Source organism: Antrostomus carolinensis, unplaced genomic scaffold (assembly GCF_000700745.2).
Source record: "Antrostomus carolinensis isolate BGI_N321 unplaced genomic scaffold, ASM70074v2 scaffold19638, whole genome shotgun sequence".
In the NCBI taxonomy this organism is placed as follows: domain Eukaryota; kingdom Metazoa; phylum Chordata; class Aves; order Caprimulgiformes; family Caprimulgidae; genus Antrostomus; species Antrostomus carolinensis.
Window position 1 is genome coordinate 1 of NW_010332517.1, and position 20,221 is coordinate 20,221.

Sequence of the window (20,221 nt, forward strand, 5' to 3'; positions counted from 1 at the left end):
GCGGGCCGTAGTTTGAGGACCCCTGTTCTAGAAAATACTCAGCAGGTACTTAATGAAATCTGCTTCTCTAAAAGATAACATTTTTATTTCCTGCTTTGTTTTTTAACTGATTTCATTTTCTTGCATAAAAGGCCATGCTTAGATGCCATTCTCCTTCTACACGGTGAAAGTATAAATGTTTTCATCTGAGAACAAATGGGAAAGTTATCTTTAAAACCTGAAATACATATGTTTGATCTACTTTTAAAGTAAAGAGTTTCTTCTACTCTTTAGAAGAAAGGAATATACCTAAGTAGGCTTATCTGAATACTCAAGATTTCTACCAAGGTTTAAAAAAACAAAAATTGCAATTCTTGCCATTTGCTTTTATGCTGGCCTACTAGTTTAAAACAGTTGTTAAATGTTAATTTCAAATCATAACTTATTTTTTTTCTGTGTGTCCTAAAAGTTCTGGCCTTAGCTTCTGGTCCTGAGGTAGGACAACTGACATTTTTGGGGCTTGTGGGAATAATCGATCCTCCACGAACTGGTGTAAAGGAAGCTGTTACTACACTTATCACATCAGGAGTTGCAATAAAAATGATTACTGGAGATTCACAGGAGACTGCAGTTGCCATTGGTATGAATAGTCCACTTCCTTTCAGTTTTTGTTTTTCTGTTTTGGCAGTGCCTAGCTAATTGATGTGAAGTGTGCATATTAAATCTTTAATGTTTTTGAGTTCTGTATATTGGGTTATATATATATGGTAAAGTGGAATTAGGAGGAAAAAAAAACAAGCAAACAAAACCACTCTCCCCCCCCCAAAAAAAAAGCCCCAACACCCTAGCCTGAAGTGTTACTTTGTTTCCAACTTGAACTGTAGTTTTTCTAATTTGGTTAATGACTTTTGCAGTTAAAATACTATGTATTTTCTTGCTGTATTTTTTTTAGAACTTGCTAATTCTAATTCTTGATTTCTGATTTTCTTACACCTCCAACACCACCCACCCTACCCTCAGTTTTGGATGCGTGTCTTATGGCAACAGGGAGAAACTAAAATAGCAAGTCACAATGAGTATTTAGAATAGATATGGCACTTAAATACAGTTTTGTCCCTATAACTAAGTTTGAGGTTTAAGCACTATTAATAAATATTTAAACAAAATACTTCTTTTTACAATGTAATGCATTCAAGTATGAGTACTTTAGTCAGAATATGAAGTGTACTTTACGTACAGGATGATGAACAAAAAGTTGAACGTGCACCGCCAAACTAGCAGTACTTTCTCAGAGTTTTTCTCCTTGAATCTTCTATGTGATTTTTCATTTTTTGTCTTGTTATTTTTGAACTGTGAATTCTTTAGAGATGACTGAGCTCTTGTGTTTGTGGCGTGTAACACAATGAAGTACAGACCTTTAGACCTAAAAAGACTGAGGAAATAAATATCTGATTAGAATCAACTTTGTAGAATGTGTTTGTTACTCAAGAGTTCAGGTAACTTACTCCAGTATACTGAATCAATAAGGTGTTAACGATGTTCTGCTCTAGGCACTGCAAATCCGAAATGCTGCAGAAAATAGTAAATCTTTTAAAATAAATAAATAAATAAATAATAATAAAAAATAAAAATAAAAATAGTGTACTTAATTTTTTAAAAAGGTAGGCTATTATAATAACCTTTTTTATTATTTATTTCCAGCTAGTCGACTAGGATTGTATTCCAAAAATTCACAGGCAATCTCTGGAGAAGAAATAGATGATTTGGATATTCAGCAGCTTTCTCAAATAACACCAAAGGTTTGTTTTGATATATTACTTACTGAAATGCAGTAAAGGATATATTTTATATTGAGAAATGCCTTTTTCTGTGGAAAACTAAAATGTAGTTTCTGAGATACAAATAACATGGTTCTAATAGAAGTGATACAGTATATTACCAGAGACTTTCAGTACAGAAACACAGAAGCTGTCACAGATTAAACAAGTATGTTGTGGTTTGACATGTGACCACAAGAAAATTTATTTCTTTCAACTTGCATGGTTATCATCTTAGTGAGTTTATTACTTTTGTCTCTTTTAATGATTAAATTTCATTTTTACCTTTCATTGCCTGTATTGGATCTTTCATTTTCCCACCTCTCACTTCCAATGAACATCACCTTTTTGTATTTTTAGACCATTTTCTTTGAGAAGCTCAGCTCGTATATATAACCTTATAGTTTGCATGTTCAGACAGTCCATCTTTTTGTAATTCGTAAGAGCAGTTGTCTGTATCTTTAATGATTTTTAATCGATCTGAGGTCACTGGTTGAGAATTTTGAAAGGGTCTATTTATTAAGTTACTGCTTAATACTTTTTTTTAGTTACTAAATAACTAAATGTATTCATCAGTGTCAAAGTTGTAAGTGTGAAAACATAATCAAATGCAATTGAGGTTCAGGCTTGTCTGTGTTGCAAAATTTATGCATCAAAATGCTGCTCTATTTGCAAAAGACTGCAAAATTAGACTGCAGCCGAAAGCCAATATTTACAGTCAAGAAATGGGCATGTCGTCTTTGTGTCTTTCCTTGGTGACTCAGAAAAACAAACTTGGGGAAAAAAAAAAAAGAATTGTGTGGCAAATAGCAATTTTTCGTTTATTTGGTAATACTTATTCTTAAGGGCTAACTACCTTAAACAACTGAAGTTTTCTTTGTGCATGTTTGACCTGAGACACAATTTGTTTTCTAAGCGTTCATTTAAAATCTGATTAGGAATTAGTTAAAATCAACCAATAAGATTGATACCTGTGTACAGTCTGAAGTGGCTGTTGAGAATTCTGACTTCTTATCCAGCACCTTAAAAAGGAAAAGTAGATGTAAATGCTAATGGTATGGAGTTTATGGAAAACTAAATTCCACATGCTCAATTTTCAATTTACCAAGAAGACCAGAGACAAAAAAAAATTCTGAAAATTAACAGTTCCTTCTAAGCTGGAATCTTTATTAATTAGCTTTAAAACTTCAATCTGTTAATAACATGATACATAAACTTGTAAAATAGAAATGTCCCAAATAACTTGCCACTAGTGCTGACAAGGAAAAGGGCATTAATTGTAGTCAGCATGGCAATTGCTTGCATGAATTTAGTCAGGAAGGCCAGCAGCAAGCCATTATAACTCAGTTGCTTCATAATTTTCAGGTTTTTAAATTGCATATTCTATTTTGAAATAAGTAGCACCAACTTGATTTGCCACAACACTTTGAACCTTCTCTGGAATTAGTGATTTCACTCTATTAAAAACACAGCTCACTGATGCTTCAGCTTTAGAGCTAACAAGAGCACAGTTGGCCTCTGGTAGTATTTTTTTATCCTCTAGCTTTACAGAATCCGGTGCAATTCTTTACATTTCTCAAGTTTTCACTACTTCTTCATTGTACTTTTAACAGATTGCAGTATTTTACAGAGCCAGTCCCCGACATAAATTGAAAATTATAAAGGTATGTCTTACTAGAGGCTGAAATGCTGGTCTGTTGCTGTAGGTACTGTTTGCCGTGCTTTTACTTCAATTATAACGTGCTATAGCATGTAAAGATGAAAACAGAAATGCATTTGGTTTGAAAGTGAAGTGTATTTGAAAATATTACCTAGAAAAATGTGTAGTGCCCACAAAGGGTAGGCAGCTGCTGGTAGGCAGCATCATGCTTTATTCTATGTAGGGACCTGGGTGTTGATTGAGATTTTGTGTCATATCACAGTTGAATTGACTAGAAACTTGAAAGAACCATATTTCTGATACTTCTCAGAACAAGATAAAAGGGCATGAATTTCAAGCCATGTCTGAGGTAATGCTTCCGTTCAGAAGTTAACAGAAGAAGGTAGCAAAGAGGGACATACCCTATGTAATAACTGGAACAATCAGAAAAGCAACAATAAGCAGAAGGAAGTAAAGCATTAAGGCAGTTGGAATATATTAAGAATTATAAGAGGGTGATAATGTTGTAATGTAAATATAGTATCTTTCTTTCTCTAAAGTTTTTTACTATCTCTTAAAGGCAGATTTTTTTTAATACCCTAGCTTAAAAATGTAGGCTGAACCGAAGTTTAAAAATTAATTAGAATACAAACAGCTGCATTATTTATCTTTTTTTTAGGGTTTTACAGTGGAATGATAAGGAATTGAGGGGGCGGGGGTGATGACACCAACCTTGTATCTAGAATAATTTTGTAGGAGGGGTTATTTCAATCCCTGATTTAAGCTCTTTTCCCTTTCTTTAGTCCCTGCAAAATAATGGTGCGGTAGTAGCTATGACAGGAGATGGAGTGAATGATGCTGTTGCTCTGAAGGCTGCAGATATTGGTGTAGCAATGGGACAAACTGGAACAGATGTCTGTAAAGAGGCAGCAGATATGATCCTCGTGGATGATGATTTTCAGACAATAATGTAGGTGGCATTTATGTACATACCTTGTGCTATGTAGTTTTAATGAATTGTTGCCTAGGTTAAAAACAAAAGAAATTCTCTGAACTTGTAAGTGTAGCAGCTGTTAAGTTCTTTGCTAAGACAGGAGAACTATCTTTACGGTGATTACCTATATTATCCTCTTAAAGACCTGGGAACGTAATAGTACAAGGGGCAACTAAGCATTTCTGTCCTTTTATGTATGTTAATATAAGAATGTAGTTACATATTTAGACTTTTTGCTACTTTTTTTACATAGATCAGATGGAAATAACAAAGGAGTATGTGCTTTAAAAACTAACATGTGTTTCTGCTTCTCCAAGTAGAATTATGGTAGAAGTATATTTGGAAACGTAATTGAGGTGAAATTGTGAGTCTGTTAGCTGTCAGTAGGATTCATCTTCATTTGATTTCTTTCTTCAGAAGCATAAATCTTGTATAAAAATGAGAGTGAACATTCCTCTCAGGATTTAAATTAGAGTGCTCTTTTCAACTCTTTAAAATGGTGGTTTCAGAAAAGGAAAGGAATATAAGTTATTTAAATATCAAGGTGGTGAAAATAAATTACCAACTTCTAGTAACCAGCTATTTGTTACTTTTTAATTCTTTTTGTTTGGTGTACTTCAAAGAGAGCATAGCTAAACTTACCTTATTTTGGATTGAATCCATCTGAGTTTTGAAGATGGTTGTTTGCAGAGCTGGACTGCTGTCTAGTGAGGACGTAGCCTTCATTTTGAAATCATGCATCAATCTCAGAACACTTCAGTTTGTCTGAAACTGTGATGCTTAACTATTGGGAAGAAGTGAAATGTAGAAGTACAATTTAAGAAAATCTGTGTAGGTGGCAGTATGTCAGAGGATGATCTGAGAGTTAAAAGGTTTCTGTACTAATTAAGCCAACAGCAATATGCTGTCATGCAAAATCAAAAGAGAGAACAGAATAATTTTTAAGATATTCAGAAGAGTACAGAGGAAGGGCATCTGTAGTAAGTAGTTGACTTTATTTGGGCTTGATGCAGCTTTTGCTGGAATGCTATATCCAGTTTTGCTCACTTCATAAGGAAAGTTCTTGGAGAGTGAAGAGTGGTGAACGCTAAGGGGGGAAAAAATACATGACCTTCCATAGTTTTATATCAGTCTCACAATCCCTTTAATATTTTTCATCTTAAAAGTTACAAAAGGAATGCTGATTAATTGTTGTTCTTGGCTATTGGAGGAATGGAAGAAAAAGAAACCAGTTGTATTTGCAGCCGAGTAGACTTGATTTAGGTATAAGAAAACACTTTCTCACTGCTATAATTGCGATAATGTGATAGGCAAGTTGCCAGAGGTTGAGAAGATGGTCTATAGGTAGAAGATGGTCTATTTCATTCTAGTGCAGTAAGAGTACATGGTCTTCTAAAGTCATGCTATATTTCTATGATTTTGTAAAAGTGTGGTGTTTGTTTGGGGTTTTTTTTTTAATTATCTAACTTGAATCGGAAGTTCTCAACAAGAATGATGGTGAATCTTGAACAAAGAGGAGATTTTACTGTTATGTTTCATTTTGAAAGTGAAGCAGCTGGAAAAATAAGTGTTGTGATTAATCTCATAGTCAAGTTGAAAAACAGTGACTACCAAAGTTATAAGAACTTCAGCTCTGTTTGTTTCTTGACATTTATACTGTTGCTTAAAATAATAGCTTTTCTTAGTTTTAAGCTTTTTTTGGCAGTAATCTCATTTGTCTAGTGATGTAATCTTTGGTTTTAATTGCAGGTCTGCAATTGAAGAGGGTAAAGGAATTTATAATAACATAAAAAACTTTGTTAGATTTCAGCTGAGCACGTAAGTTTGAAAAGTTGACAATATCAGAAGGTTCTGACTACATTGTGAATAAATCAAAGCATCATGAACCAGATGCTGCATAAATTCATGTGAACATCGTAAATTTCACATAGGATGCTGATATGCTGTGCATTTGAATTTTCAGTATTTTGTATTAGGTGGCTTGTTTCATTTTTAAAGTATCATAAAATAGCTCAATGAACAGACATCTAACAGTTCTTGCTGTTAATATGTGAAAAGTCAGTAACTGAGAGGATAGAGAAACAGGATAGCTTCCTTTGCATCAGTGTTTAAATGAGAAGTTAGCAGTCATTCTTTCCTTAACCAGAACATGGATATCAGATGGAGGAAGACAGAGAAATGGAAGATAGTTTCTCTGTAAACGATATACTAGTTTGTGGAAAGAGTTAGCTCTGTGAAGCTGACTTCCTTTTTTTGCATATAAGGGTGCCTATGCTAGCTATATCACATATACATGAGAGTTCAATAGTTTCCAAAATTTTGTGAGTTTATCTTTTTGAATCTGGCTTCAGGGACATGGTTTTCCTCTTCACAGTGTTGTTCATGTACTTTTTTTTAAGCCTTCATGGCATTGCATTTCAGAGCGGTTGAATAAAGTTGCAGAAATAAAAAAAACAAACCCCAAAACCTCAAAACCCAACCAACCAAAAAACAAACAAACAAAACCAACATAAAAAACCCCCACAAATGCCAAATACCCCTTTAAAAACCCTCCAAAATCATCACCAAAAACCCCCAATACAACAAAACCCAGGAAACAACAACTTCTTGAAACCTCTATAAAAATTGGAAGAAGTGTCATATACTTAGTCTTGACTAGTGCCCTGCATTAGTAGAAGACTAGAAATATGCTTCTGAAAAATAACTAAGCGTAGATATTATAGGACAGTGTGCTTGCCTGTTAGCCTTGGGAGTGGTAGCCTCAGGTTTCTGACACCCTTTTCTCCTGTCCCTTTTTGCAAGGAGAGCATAATAGAGTTCAGTAGAGCGCTAAATTTGGAATTCCTATAAGCCTTACTCTCTTTTTGTTGGTTATGAAACCACTTGATTTTGCACTGAAAGCAATTAGTGCATACTTGGTTTAGAGAGGTTTCTAATACCAAGCTTGCAACCAGCTAATCTGCTTTCATTCTTTTGCCTAGCCTTCTCATCTTCCTAATAATGAGGGGTAGCGTAGGTATTTTTAGGGAGCTGGGTTAGTACCTTCCCTTGACTGATTAGTCAGACTAGTGACAAATGCACATAGTGGTTCTGCTTACATTAAAAGTGTAAAAGCAGTTAGTTTTTCAAAACCATGTTTAGAAGTTCCACTTCTAGCACAATAAAAGTATAGGACCCAGTTCCTCAGTAAAAAAGTATCAGTTAGGTGGAGGTGAGTGATAACTCTGAAATGTAGTCTTAAAGTTTGGGAGGGTTTTAAGATGCATATTTGCTGTCTGTATTGCCCAAACAATGCTGTTTTAAATATGGAGTGTGTCAGAATTAGTATTTTAAATGAATTAACGCTCTACCTTTAAAGTTAGGCTTATGTCAGTCATGATTCACACTGTCAAAATCTGTATCTACACTTAAACAGTTGAAGTGTTGATTACAAAGCAGTTATCAGTGGATATTCAGAAATACTCCATGCTGACAGTTATAAAAATGGATTCTTTCAACAGGAGTATAGCAGCACTGACTTTAATCTCACTGGCTACATTAATGAACTTTCCTAATCCTCTCAATGCCATGCAGATCTTATGGATCAATATTATTATGGATGGACCTCCAGCTCAAAGGTAAGTAATTACTTTAAATTCCATTAGAGGTCTGTAGTCCTTTTGTTTCAGCAAGGAAAATGGTTGCTCATAAAGGAAACTGAAGTTTTAAACTTCAGTGCAATGTTTCTGAAATGGCAGACTTTTTCTTTGAATTACAGTGTTTGCAGTATAGTTCTATGTTCATTCCTTTTGGTTTGCTGTAGTATCTACCAGTAATTATGGGGGCAGCGTGGATACCTAAGGATCCACAGATGTGCCCGTGAAACTTGCATGCAGGATTCTGGCTTCCCTCTGGATTCTTCCTCTGACCCTCTTCACTGCAGATAGATGATGGAGGGAGAGGTGGAAAGCAACTAGCAGTAAATTCCATGGCTAGGTTGATCACAGTAACAGAAATGGGGAACATAACTAATACTGCAGCTTCCTTTAAAGTTAATATCTGGTAACTTTAATACTGTCTGATATCATATATCTAACACTTTAACTGCAATGTTAGAATATTGCCTGTTACTAATACATATAGCTCAGTTTTCTGCAGGTGAAAATATCATGTGTTTATTTGAATGAGTTGATTCTTAGGCTGTTGAGAGAAGATTATTATCTTTCTTTCAACAGAAAATATAGTCCTTAAATTAGAAGCAGTAAATTATTTTTATGATTATAAAAATCTAAGATGTTCTTTTAATTGTAAGTCTTGGGGTGGAGCCTGTGGATAAAGATGTTATTCAGAAGCCTCCAAGAAATTTGAAGGACAGCATTCTGACCAAAAACCTGATTGTTAAAATACTAGTTTCATCAGTAATTATCGTGTGTGGAACACTGTTCGTCTTCTGGAGAGAGGTATGACAAAAGTACAAAACTTAAAGCAGTAACAAACTAATTTGAAAGAAGTATCTTTTATGTCAGCAGTTGGAATTCAGAATTTGTATTAACTTAGTTGCAGGTTTTTTCTGTGCTCATTTAATAATATATTCAGCTAGCAGATTAGAGAGGAAGACCTTCCAAGTGGCTGTTGAATTGAGGAATACAGTTTCATTCCCCGCTTTCTATTTTAGCACAGGCTTTTCCAAGTCCCAAATCTACTCGGGAAACCTCGGTCCATAGAACGTAATGGCACAAATCTGTTGTGCCAGACTGTTATGCAACAGCCATTTGACTTTTCACAGTAGAGAGAAATGTTGTTTGAACTTTTGGTAGTGCATCAGAGAATTTTTGGTATTCCATGTGCTTGCATAAATTTTTGTCAAGAGGCTTCATTTAATCACAGCTTGGAATTAGAAATTGTTATAAGTTATGTGTGTAATTTTTGCTGTATGATTTATTAAATCAGCTTGGGGTAAACAAGTTGCTTTTGCTTTTATTAGCTAGCTAGTAGAACTTGAATTATTGTAATAGCTTAGTTTAGTTGTTGAGGGTTTAAAGCATACTAAAGCCATTTCATTTTCTCTCGTTGGCAGTTAAGAGACAACGTAATAACGCCTCGAGATACAACTATGACTTTCACATGTTTTGTATTTTTTGACATGTTCAATGCTTTGAGTTCTAGATCTCAGGTAAGTGATTTGTATTGTCCGTTTACACAGTATTTACACAATGAGCAGAATTTTCTTTAAGGAAGGATCTTGTGATTTTTCAAATGTTTTCCTGCAGATTTACTTCACATCTGCTATTAAGCTTCAAAGTTTCACATATTTACTAGGTAGGATTTCTTAAATTACAGGTAAGTATTAGTTTCCTTAATTTGTTTATGTGATTCAGAGCTGGTAGTAATGCTTCTATCCTGACAGGAGCAAGGTAGTTTTTAAAAGCTGAAGTGTGATGAACCTTTGTATTGCTGTGTACATGTGGTTGTTTTTTTTTTTCCCCTGAAAATTCTGTAAGTTCAGCATTCTTGCCAGAATCTGAAACTTCCTGAAGGTTTTTATTTCGTAACCCTAAACCCATAATCTAAGGAAAATTTCTTAAACTGTTCTTTCTTTTCTATATTTTTGTTTTAAGGAAACAAGTCTGAAATTCTGTGCTAGCTGGAGAAAAGTACATTGCTAGTATACATTACTACATTTGCAGTCTGTTTTCTGATGTGAATGGTCAGGGTCAACAAAAACACTCCCTTCTAGTGTAGAGGGCACCTTCTAATGCAGTGTACTTGCAGAAACATGAGCTCAACATACAAGTTCTTGACTATGAAGACAAGATTTGAACTCTGTTTACCGGAGAGAAAATGCAATTACTTGTTCAGTAACTTGTTCGGGATTATCTAAAAGGTCAACAATTTTTCACATTTTTCTACAAGTCTGGCTGAAAATAAATTGTAGTTACGAGTTATTTTCTTATCTAGATAATTAAGATTACACGTACAGTGTAATGTATTGTTTATTTTACAGGCAAAATCTGTGTTTGAGATTGGGCTTTGCAGTAACAAAATGTTCTGCTATGCCGTCCTTGGATCCATAATGGGGCAGTTATTGGTCATTTACTTTCCTCCACTTCAGAAGGTTTTCCAAACAGAGAGCCTGAGTGTCTTGGGTAAGAACAGTTCCCTTTTCAAAACTGTACATTAAGAAATACTTTGTAAATGCATTAGCTGATAGTTCTATAAGAGCACTTTCTGGCTGTTTGCATACAACAGGAATGCAAAGTCTGCTGACTTTAAAAAAAAATATAAAAAAAAGGAAAAAAAAGAAAAAAATCCTTTTAGATGTTTTCTTTGGGACCCATGATTTAAATGCATATGGTACACAACTGATCAGTGCATTCTTCAATTTCTTAGGTGTGTTTGTATATTAGTTTTTTAAGATAAATTTTGATACAGGCAAAAATTAAACATAGTTTATTGACTTTTTAAGCACTACTAATCTTGCTATTTAGCATTTTTTTTCTCTAAGTATATAGAGAAACACCTTATTTATAAATCTTGATCCTTTATTAAATAATCAGCTGCATTGTCATACGATAAATAGACATGAGGATTTTAAGAAGCTATAGATACACAATGCTGTTGGCCTCATTAAGACTTACAATTTATTACTTGTGTGGTTCTTGTGGAGTTACACGGTTGTCATGAAATACATGTTTTTACATAATTCTTTTTATTGTAGTGTCATTTCTAATTATACTAATATTTTTTTTAGTATGAAGTTAATTTTGTTGCTTAGTGTTCTTTTTCATAGGTGTTAATAAAAATACGGTTATGAAATACGTCAAAAGTTTGAAATATCGTGCTTGTACACGATTTGCACGTTAACTGTGCGTTAATCTTCTGGTCCTGCAAAAATTGATACTTGCTTCATTTCTCCTGAACTTTCAAATTTTCTCCTAGTCATTAAGTAAGTCTTGTAAGTCTAGCAAACTTTTAAAAGGCTAATTATCTCTTTCCAGATTTACTGTTTCTTGTGGGACTCACTTCCTCCGTGTGCATAGTGACTGAGATCATAAAGAAGTTTGAAAGAAGCAGGGAAAAGATCCAGAAACATGGAAGTTCTTCTTCATCATCTTTTCTTGATGTATGATGCATATTGCATTCTTTTGTTTGCAAACTTAGGGATTGCTGTCTAAAGATGTAGGAGAAAGCAAAACAGTATTTAGAGGATAAAGAAATCCTGAGGGCTTTTAACAAGTCCTTTGTTTCACTGGCTAATGGTGAGTGTTCATGTTTCAAGACTGTTTAGAATTTAACTTCCAGCTGTGGGAGTAACAAATGAAATTATGCAACTTTGGTAACATTTTTCCTCAAACATAAATTTACTTTTGAGATTGAATGGGATTTTGTGTGTGTGGGGGGGTTAATTTAAAGAAAGATCTAAGCCCAAGTCCCATTTTCTGCACTTAAAAGATGTAACTGTGTAAAATCCTTCTCCTAGATATAAATATTTTAGTTTGTTTTTATTTAAAACATTGTACTATTTTACTTCTATGGTGGTGGGACTTTGCTACTAATACAAGGGTAAAAAGATATTTCAGAGGCATTCCAATGGGTTTAGTCTGTCACAAGAGTGCCATATTCTAGCTACTGTATTTATTTACTTTATCCTGCAATGTGTAAGCGGCTCAAGTACCTTGTGCTACAGTTTTTTTGTATCCTAAGTTTGTTTGGGGGTTTTTTGCACAGGATATGACCGCCGTTGGATCACTGTTTTTCTTCTCTTTTTCTGTGATTGAAAAGCCTATACTGCAATTTGAAGTAAATGTTTGCTTTTCTTAAGTGTGTTGTCTCTTTGTTTTAAAAGAAACTGGTATTTACACCAAATTAGCATGCTTGTTTTGATATAATTTTAAATACAAGCTTTGTTTCATGTCTTGTTCCATATTTTTTGTAGCTTATGACTCTTAGATCACTTGAGTGATTATATGACAGTACTGTTATTGAAATGATTTGTAGTGTATTGAATTAGAAAATGAATGCACTAATTCTCACTCTAATGGTGAAAAACCTCACCCCTTTCCAAGAAGCTTGGTTTTCTTTCCTCTTCTACCCTGATCATAAAAATAAACTTTTTACTGCTAGTGTAACTTTTAAATTTTAACCTACAGAATGACTTTTTGTGGCTAGAAAAGCATTATTAGAGTTGTGTCTTGATATGTTAAAAGTATTTAATATATGATAATGTTTGAATACTCCAATATTCACTAATTGGAAATGGTGGTCTTCATCAAAATAGACTTGCAGCTGTTGTCCTCAGTGCCTTCTCATCAGAGTAGGGCTCATCATCCCTTGAGGAAATGCAATGAACAATCACATAGGCAATCTTGAAAAAAGGATGTTTAAGATCTCTAGGGGGAGTTGGAGTAGTGGTGTCTCTTTTGCTTGAAAGTATGTGGAGCAATGTCTTTCGGCACTGCAGCCTGAAAGCGTAGCATTGGTAGTGGCTCAGAGCCATCCTGAGCGATGACAGCGGTCATCCTGTTGGTTAATGAGGAACTGTCATAAACAGGCACTGGGATATTTCTGCACTTACCTTTGTGGCTTGTCTCACATGCCATGCTCAAAATCTGTGGAGTTCATGGAAAACAAGGCAGTTTGGAAGGTGCTGTATGAATGTGTCTGCTAAGAGGTTATTTTAATTGTTTGTTTGGTTGTTTTTTTCCCTTCTCCCTTCCCCCTGCGATTCCCAGACTCGGTCAGGAAGTGGGGCTGCAGACAGGAAAGACACACATTCAGTTAATGCATTGCTCTAGCTGACCCTGGGCCTGCTCAATGTGCACGTTACCTGGACTACCAATGTGCAGGAGCTCTAATGGTGTAAAGCAGATGACTGAGCATATGGCCCTTGCCTCTTCCCTCAGGATGTTATGTGAGTGTTACCTCTTACGGAAATGCTCTCATGTCTTCAGGCAAAAATTTCTTATTTCCAGCAGTTCTGCCTTTCAGAAGTTGAACAGATTTGTCAAGGTTCCTCCCGTTGTACTATTACCATCTTTGGCAAGTAGTTCAGTATTGTTGTAGTGTGTATTTCTATGCAATTTCAGAACACTTATTAATAAAATACTTAATATTCTTCGGTAAAGACAGATAATAAAAACTGACAGTGCACGCTGATGAAGAATCTCTTGAATGCACTTGGGTTTTGAGAACATACAGCAACTCTACCTTTCACATAGTAAGTCTTAACTTGTTGATTTGACTGCTTTGTGCTCTGCCCTTTGTCTTGGGAGTCCCAGAAGTCCCAAGTACAGAAGTGCAGATACACCAATTTGTCATCTTAGCTTGGAAGTGTTATTACCTAGTCTTTAAGCAAATTTTATAAAGTACCCATTTCCCAGCACAAGTCTCACTTTCTGAATAAGACATAAAAATTCAGTCTGTTAAGAACAATTAATTCTGCCTTGCAGAGTAAGCTTGATTGAATGCTATTCCCTTTAAATATGCCAAACTAAGTTTTGCTGTGTTTTCCAATGGGAGAGGCATGGACTGAATTCCATAGCTATTTTTTGGCTCTGCTTTTGATCATTACCTCCTAACAGCACATTTGAGAGATTTTTCTCCAGAACAATTGAATCAGTAGTGGGATTTTTCTACAAAAATTGAGGCATTGAATGTGGGGTGAAAACAGACTGCAACAAAGGAACTTAGTTGCTCTTACTAAAGCATGGAATAGAGAACTTTACAGTTTTAATAAATAAGAGCCCTTTATTTTTTCATTTTTCTCCCAAAGAAGATTGAAAATCTATAATGACTCAAAGAGGAACACTGGAACACTTGATTTAAATTTTGAATAGTAATCACAGAATCACTAATTATTTCCCTTGACATACAGGATTGGTGTTTGCAATGAGGTGTATTTCATTTTACCAGCGACAAAAGAACAGCTGAATTCTGCATTAAAAACCTCTTTCTAGTAGAGTAATTCTTAATTGAGTCAGCACTCCCAAAAGTATTCTCAAAATGCCATGTGATCTTAGCAGCATTTTTATGTGAAAAGTGGAATACTTGAGTTTATCCCAGTCTTATGAACTATCTATTTGCTTCTTATCCAAGTCTCAAGAATTTTTGTTCTACAGAATGATTCAGAGTAAATTAAGATCTCTCTTCTTACAGCACTAACAAAGTGGTATCAAACATGCCTGTATTTTTATATTTAAGACTTAGTTTTAAATATGACTGATTAAAAACTGTAAGGAACTACAAGCTTGGTAAAACAAAGCACATGGGATCCTAATGGATCAGAGGATGATTTAGGATTTAAGTTTTAGTTACTAAAATAAAGAACTTCAACCCCTCTCAACTTAAATAAAGTCACCTGATGGATATGTGATCCATGTGGACAGCTGTCCGGGTACATAACCAGGACTGAAAACTGAGCACATGATGATGCACAAATCAAGCTTGAATTCTAGTAAGTAATGAACAAAACTTTAATGATTAGAAGTGAAAGTCATGATTTTCCTGAATGTAAGAAATTTGTACCACAAATGTAGTAATTAGATGTCACATGGGGAAGACACTAGAAAAACGAGTTTTGGAAGAAAAGCATTTATGTAAATTGACTAGTCTTTCTGGAAAGTTAGCTGATACAAAGCACTGAGAAATACTGATGATGTAGGATTTTTTAAATATAAACTGCTTTCCAGTATTACAACATTGAGAGTAGGGGTTTGGCAAGTAACAGTGTACATGAGGGCAAGTTCAACAGGTCTGTTAATTTTAGAGCCATTAGAGAAATGAGGTTAACTTGCATGACAACAGTTTGTTAATGGCAGAAGAGTGTACAAAATTACTCTGAATTAGGAAACCTGATGAAACTTGTTACCATGTGATAGCTTTGTGTACTCCTACATACATAAAAATGCATAAAAAAGGCAGAGGTGGGTGGGCGAGGGAGAGAATAGAAGCTGAAGTTCCTCCCTGAGTACAGCTCAGTACCTACAATATTGCAAGCACAATTTACGTTGTCACTGAGTAAGTGTCACTGTTGTCATCTCTCCCTGAAAGTAAAAATACTCTACCTGTAAAGCCTGATTCTACTGTCTTTAAAAAGACTATTTTTAAAATTGTCAATTTCCATTTTAATCTGATCTGTAAAACAGTTCCATTTTAATCTGATCTGTAAAACAGTTATTCACATTGTTCCTCAAAAACAATTTTTTTTTTTTTTTAAATTAGAAGTGTTTGGGGAGATGGAGGGATAGCCAACTATAAATGTTCAGGAGAATAATTCCTCCACGGTAGTCCAGCTCTGAAATGCTGAACAACTTTCCTCTCACTTTCAATTAGTGTCATACCTTTAAAGAAAAACAATACAACTTTTATACAGCACCTCTTTTTAAAGACTGTTAGTTACAAAACACATAAATTAAAAAATTCCCCAAAGCAAGAATTGTTGGTAAAGACTGAATCAGGAACTTGTGTGAAAACAGCTGAACAAGTTCCCATACAGTCACTTATTTTCATATCATTTTTTTCCATCTGCATGGCCTGAAAAGTTACTCCAGGAATAATGCTTTCAGTCATCCACTCCAAGAGATGCAAACCTATTAACACTGCATAAATGCTGAGTTTCTGGAATAGCACACCCAGTAGCTTTTTTTTTCTTATTAGATGCTTTCTTCTTTTTGCAGGATGTGGTCTTGGTCATCTTCTGAAAGAAGTCTGGAGATACAGTTGACTCCACTGTTTTTAACAAAACCTGATAAAGCTGAGACATTTTTGGAGATAAACCAATCAGATTTTCCACTGAAGGTGTTGATTTAAGCTCTTGATACAGTCTGTGCACAAGGGTCCCAGTGTAAAGCCTGCTCAAAGGAAGGAGAGAATCCTCACTTAGAATTGCACCTCAGCAGGATAGGTAGAGAAGCATGCTGTTTAATGAAAAAACAGATCTTAATTACATACAGTATCCAACAGTGGGCTTCTAACGGATTTCTATTATACTCAGTATTTTTCTCCATATTTGTATCTTTGAAGAAGGGAGTTTAGATGTAGTAAAATTAGCCAAAGGAGTTTGACACAGAAAATAAAAACGTGAACACATTCCATCAGGGGTTTGTGTGGAAAGATCTCTGAAACATCCTTACCTACTTAGGTCTGGCTCAGAGAGAGGAGTGCAAAGTAGCTGGTTGAGATACAATCCCATCTGAAGACAGCACTGCCACTGGCAAAAACTGTGTGCAGCATCTAAATCAAAGTCTTTATTTTGCAATTTCTTTTCCTTCCATTTCAGAAATTCGTTATATGCAATACTGCCATCTTCAGCACATAAAACTGTGGGACATAGGTTACAAATAAAAAATTACATTAAAGAAATATTCTGCTGTGAACAGTACAAAAGGTATCTGCAATGTATAGGATCTTCAAACCTCCACTTCTATTTCAGGAAGCATTAGTGATGTTTTCAAGTGTCTCAAACTGAACTTTTAAGACATAAAATTGAGTAAAAATTTTAAGTATTAATATCCAGGAGAATCTGAAATTGTGAAATCAGGAATTCTGTTTGTTAGGTAATTTGCTATGCTGTTCTGTAAGTTGATCAATTCCAAACAGGATTTCCATTTCACCTCTACCCACTTGGGAAGCAGGTGGCAACCACATCAGTCCAGTTTCTATAAACTAGAACCTAAAGAATGGTATAACCCTGGTGTGTGTCATCTTTGCAATCAAATGAAGGGCTACTAGAGGAAATGCCACTGTAACTCTTAACAGGTATATATTTCTGAAACAATTTTGGTGATAGTTTAGTACTTAAAAATTCTCTGAATGCACAGTGCCTGCGCAACTCAGCATTTTTAAGTACAGATTATTTTAGAAAAACTCATGAGAAAAAAAAAAGAATCTATCAGAATGTATCAATAGTAGTTATTATCTTTTGATGCATGAGTATATTAAGCTTATTTTTTTCTAACTTTTATATCTAAAGTGATCTTTTAGTCCTAAAGAAAGCATTTATAAATGCAAGCTAATGTTTTACAAGATGGTAAAGCACTGTTTTACCTATAGAAAGCATTACCTTGACTGCTCTGTATGAATGCAAAGAATGTGATACCTCCAGATACAGTGCAAATCAATGCTAATTCATCTGAATTGGAACAACTCACCATAAATGACAAAAAATGAATTATGGTAGATTTTCACAGTAGCTAAACATCTAAAACTGTATTATTTGGAGATATACCTGGATCACTTGTTATCCGGTGCAGTTCTCCAGATACTATCATTAGAAGTAAAGCCTTTAATTGATGCAACTTAACTTTCGGTTCTGAACAATGTATCCAATAACACGTTACAGCAACAGGGAGTTGTAAGTGACTGGGGATACCTTCCAGGGAACTCATTTTCACTCCTAGAGTCTCCAGTAAAAGCATCTGACGGCATGACATGGGCACCTGAAAATGAATTTAAAAATTGAAGTTAAAAAAAAAAAAGGTAAGAGACATTAGTTGCTGTGAGCAATTTCCAAAAGGCAAATAAGCTTCTGTTTAACTAGCTAGTACTTCATACTTTTGATTACAAAATTGTTTAAATCTCATAGACATTCTGACCAGGAAATATTTGTTAAATACTACTTAAGCTTTAAAAACTAAACAGTTAAATATTAGGTAGAAGGACAAATGAATTCTTTACAATTCCCTGATGTTAGATTTTAAAGAGATTTCAGAGTCTTCTTCAAATCAGGTGACTTAAACTCCTATGCAAAAGTTAATTTGCTTGGAAAAATCTTGTAACCATAATGCATTAAAATTACTTTGGTATGGCACATATATATATGAAAACCTTCATTTTGTGCCTCTTAGAAGTTACCCTTGCTTTGTGAGATGTAATGGAGATGTCTGTTCTTCGTATGTTGAAAGCATACTTACCTCTAATCTTAAGTGTGAAGCTTGCATTTTTCACTTAGAATGTATTAATTCCTATCATGTGTTCCTTCTTTGTTGTGCTATTCAACTGCTAAAAAGTGGTGTTATAAACTCTGTCCGTAACTTCATGCATGCAGCAGAATTGCAGCAGGCTGTTCAACTATAATTCGAGTGCTTTGTGAATCCTGACTAGGATGGTTTTGCCTACTCTGAGGCAGACATCCCCATAGCAGAAGACAAACTGAAATCAGTTTTGCTTAGAACACTTTAAATGCAGAATAACCTGTTTTCTAACCTTATGTTGAATTGATAATGCCCATATATTTAGTAAGGAGAGTTGCTGTAATAGTGGAAGCTCAAATTCATTACACAAACAGCATACATACCAAGACCAAATTAAGGTGTCATTAATGGTTCTTAAAATCCCAAAACATGATTTTTCAAACTCTTAAGTGTTTACATGTTGCTCGTTTAAAAGGCCTGTAACAGTAACTTGTGTAAGATAACCTGTATGTAGGCCTCTGGATCCATACCTATGTGTAGTGTTAAATGGTTGTCTGGCAAGCAGCAGGGGCTCCATGTTAGCAGGACACGTACTTGCGGCAGGTAAAATTGCTGAGCAGCTGCAAGATTCGTACATGAAATAATGGTGGGTTTTCGTAAAAAAGCATGGGTCAGATTTTCTTTCAGAGCATTGCTCTGAAACATCCATATCAAATGATCAAATTAAGTTCTGTAGCGTTAAATTGCACTTTGCCAGATTTCATGCAACTGAATTCCTTCCTATAATTATAAAGGCAAGTATTAAGTGTAACAGGATGCAAAGGATGAAAGAAGGGCTTAAGAATGAAAAATCTGGGCAATACTACATATAGATACAACCAACTTTTCATACAGTTTGTCTTGGTACACTTGGGGGAGGTGGGAAGGGAAGAAGATAAAGGCAATCTGTGTAGCTTCTCAAGTATCACAGGCCAAGCTCAGAGCCCTGTACATGCCTCTGTATTTAAGTAATTACTTACTGAGGTGGCTTAGTTCAGACATTGCATTTAGCAACTATTTGGCAAACACGAGTCCCAACTGGTTTTTGTCACTCGTGAAACACTGCTAACCGTGATCTGTTGCGACAACCATTTACCTCCATTAACTTGTCCAAAGGAAAATGATCATCACAAAAATCTGTGGGTAGGCTTGCTGCTTGAACAAATGTTTTTTTAAGTGTCTTTTGGAGTCTGTCAAATTCACATACAACTGGCAGCTCGTTGGTCTGCTTACTTGGAGAAGCAGCTTCAGTGTTCTGAGATGCTTTCAGAAGTAGTCCATAGATAACTTGTCGAATGGGCAAAGCTGTACTATGTGCGCTAGGTCTCTGCATGTTCTCCACCTGCACATGGAGGAAGGTACTTCTTAGTATCAGGGCATCGCTGATGAATGGGGCCAGCTTACCTTTTGCCAAAGCATCAAGTACCCACTGCGGTACGTCTGCTTTCCTGGCAACCTCACATTTGTACCTTCCATTGTCAAAGAAGTCCTCAAGGTTGACATCAGATGGAGTATAATCCTCCATTGAAGTGCACAGGAGCTCCTTTACTTTTTCTCTCTGGTGTTTCTTCAGGTATTTCAGCAAACTGTCGACAGCCTCGGTGGGCTCGGCAAACTGCGACAGCCAGTTCAGAAGCCCCTGAAGGCGGCCGTGCCTCCCCCGCTTCCCCGCCGGGCACCCGCTCGGCAAGGGCACCTTGCTGAAGAACACCTCGAGAGCTGCCAGGTCGATGTAGTCATTCCCGTTCATGACGGCGAAGAGCGGGAGCAGGCTTCTGTTCAGGTGGCTGAAGTGCCTGCAGAACTTCTCCACGGAAAAGCAGCGAGCGGGCACGTAGCAGCCCCGCGGCCCCTCCCCGGCGCA

General features: G+C 35.6%; 2 protein-coding genes across 2 annotated transcripts; one reads left to right on the top strand and one right to left on the bottom strand.

Moving 5' to 3' along the window:
• Positions 1-444: 444 nt before the first annotated feature.
• Positions 445-14,372, top strand: LOC104529287 (calcium-transporting ATPase type 2C member 1-like; the record flags this gene model as incomplete). Its single annotated transcript, XM_029086379.1, is given in 12 exon segments — positions 445-619; positions 1,681-1,778; positions 3,410-3,460; positions 4,239-4,405; positions 6,179-6,247; positions 7,930-8,046; positions 8,721-8,868; positions 9,486-9,581; positions 10,413-10,554; positions 11,407-11,531; positions 14,276-14,326; positions 14,328-14,372. Coding segments are annotated over 12 exon segments (1,284 nt in total), but the record flags the coding sequence as incomplete, so codon positions are not given.
• Positions 14,373-15,769: 1,397 nt separating this feature from the next.
• Positions 15,770-20,215, bottom strand: ASTE1 (asteroid structure-specific endonuclease 1; the record flags this gene model as incomplete). Its single annotated transcript, XM_029086378.1, has 4 exons — positions 15,770-16,257; positions 16,540-16,726; positions 17,634-17,844; positions 19,454-20,215. Coding segments are annotated over 4 exons (1,449 nt in total), but the record flags the coding sequence as incomplete, so codon positions are not given.
• Positions 20,216-20,221: the final 6 nt, after the last annotated feature.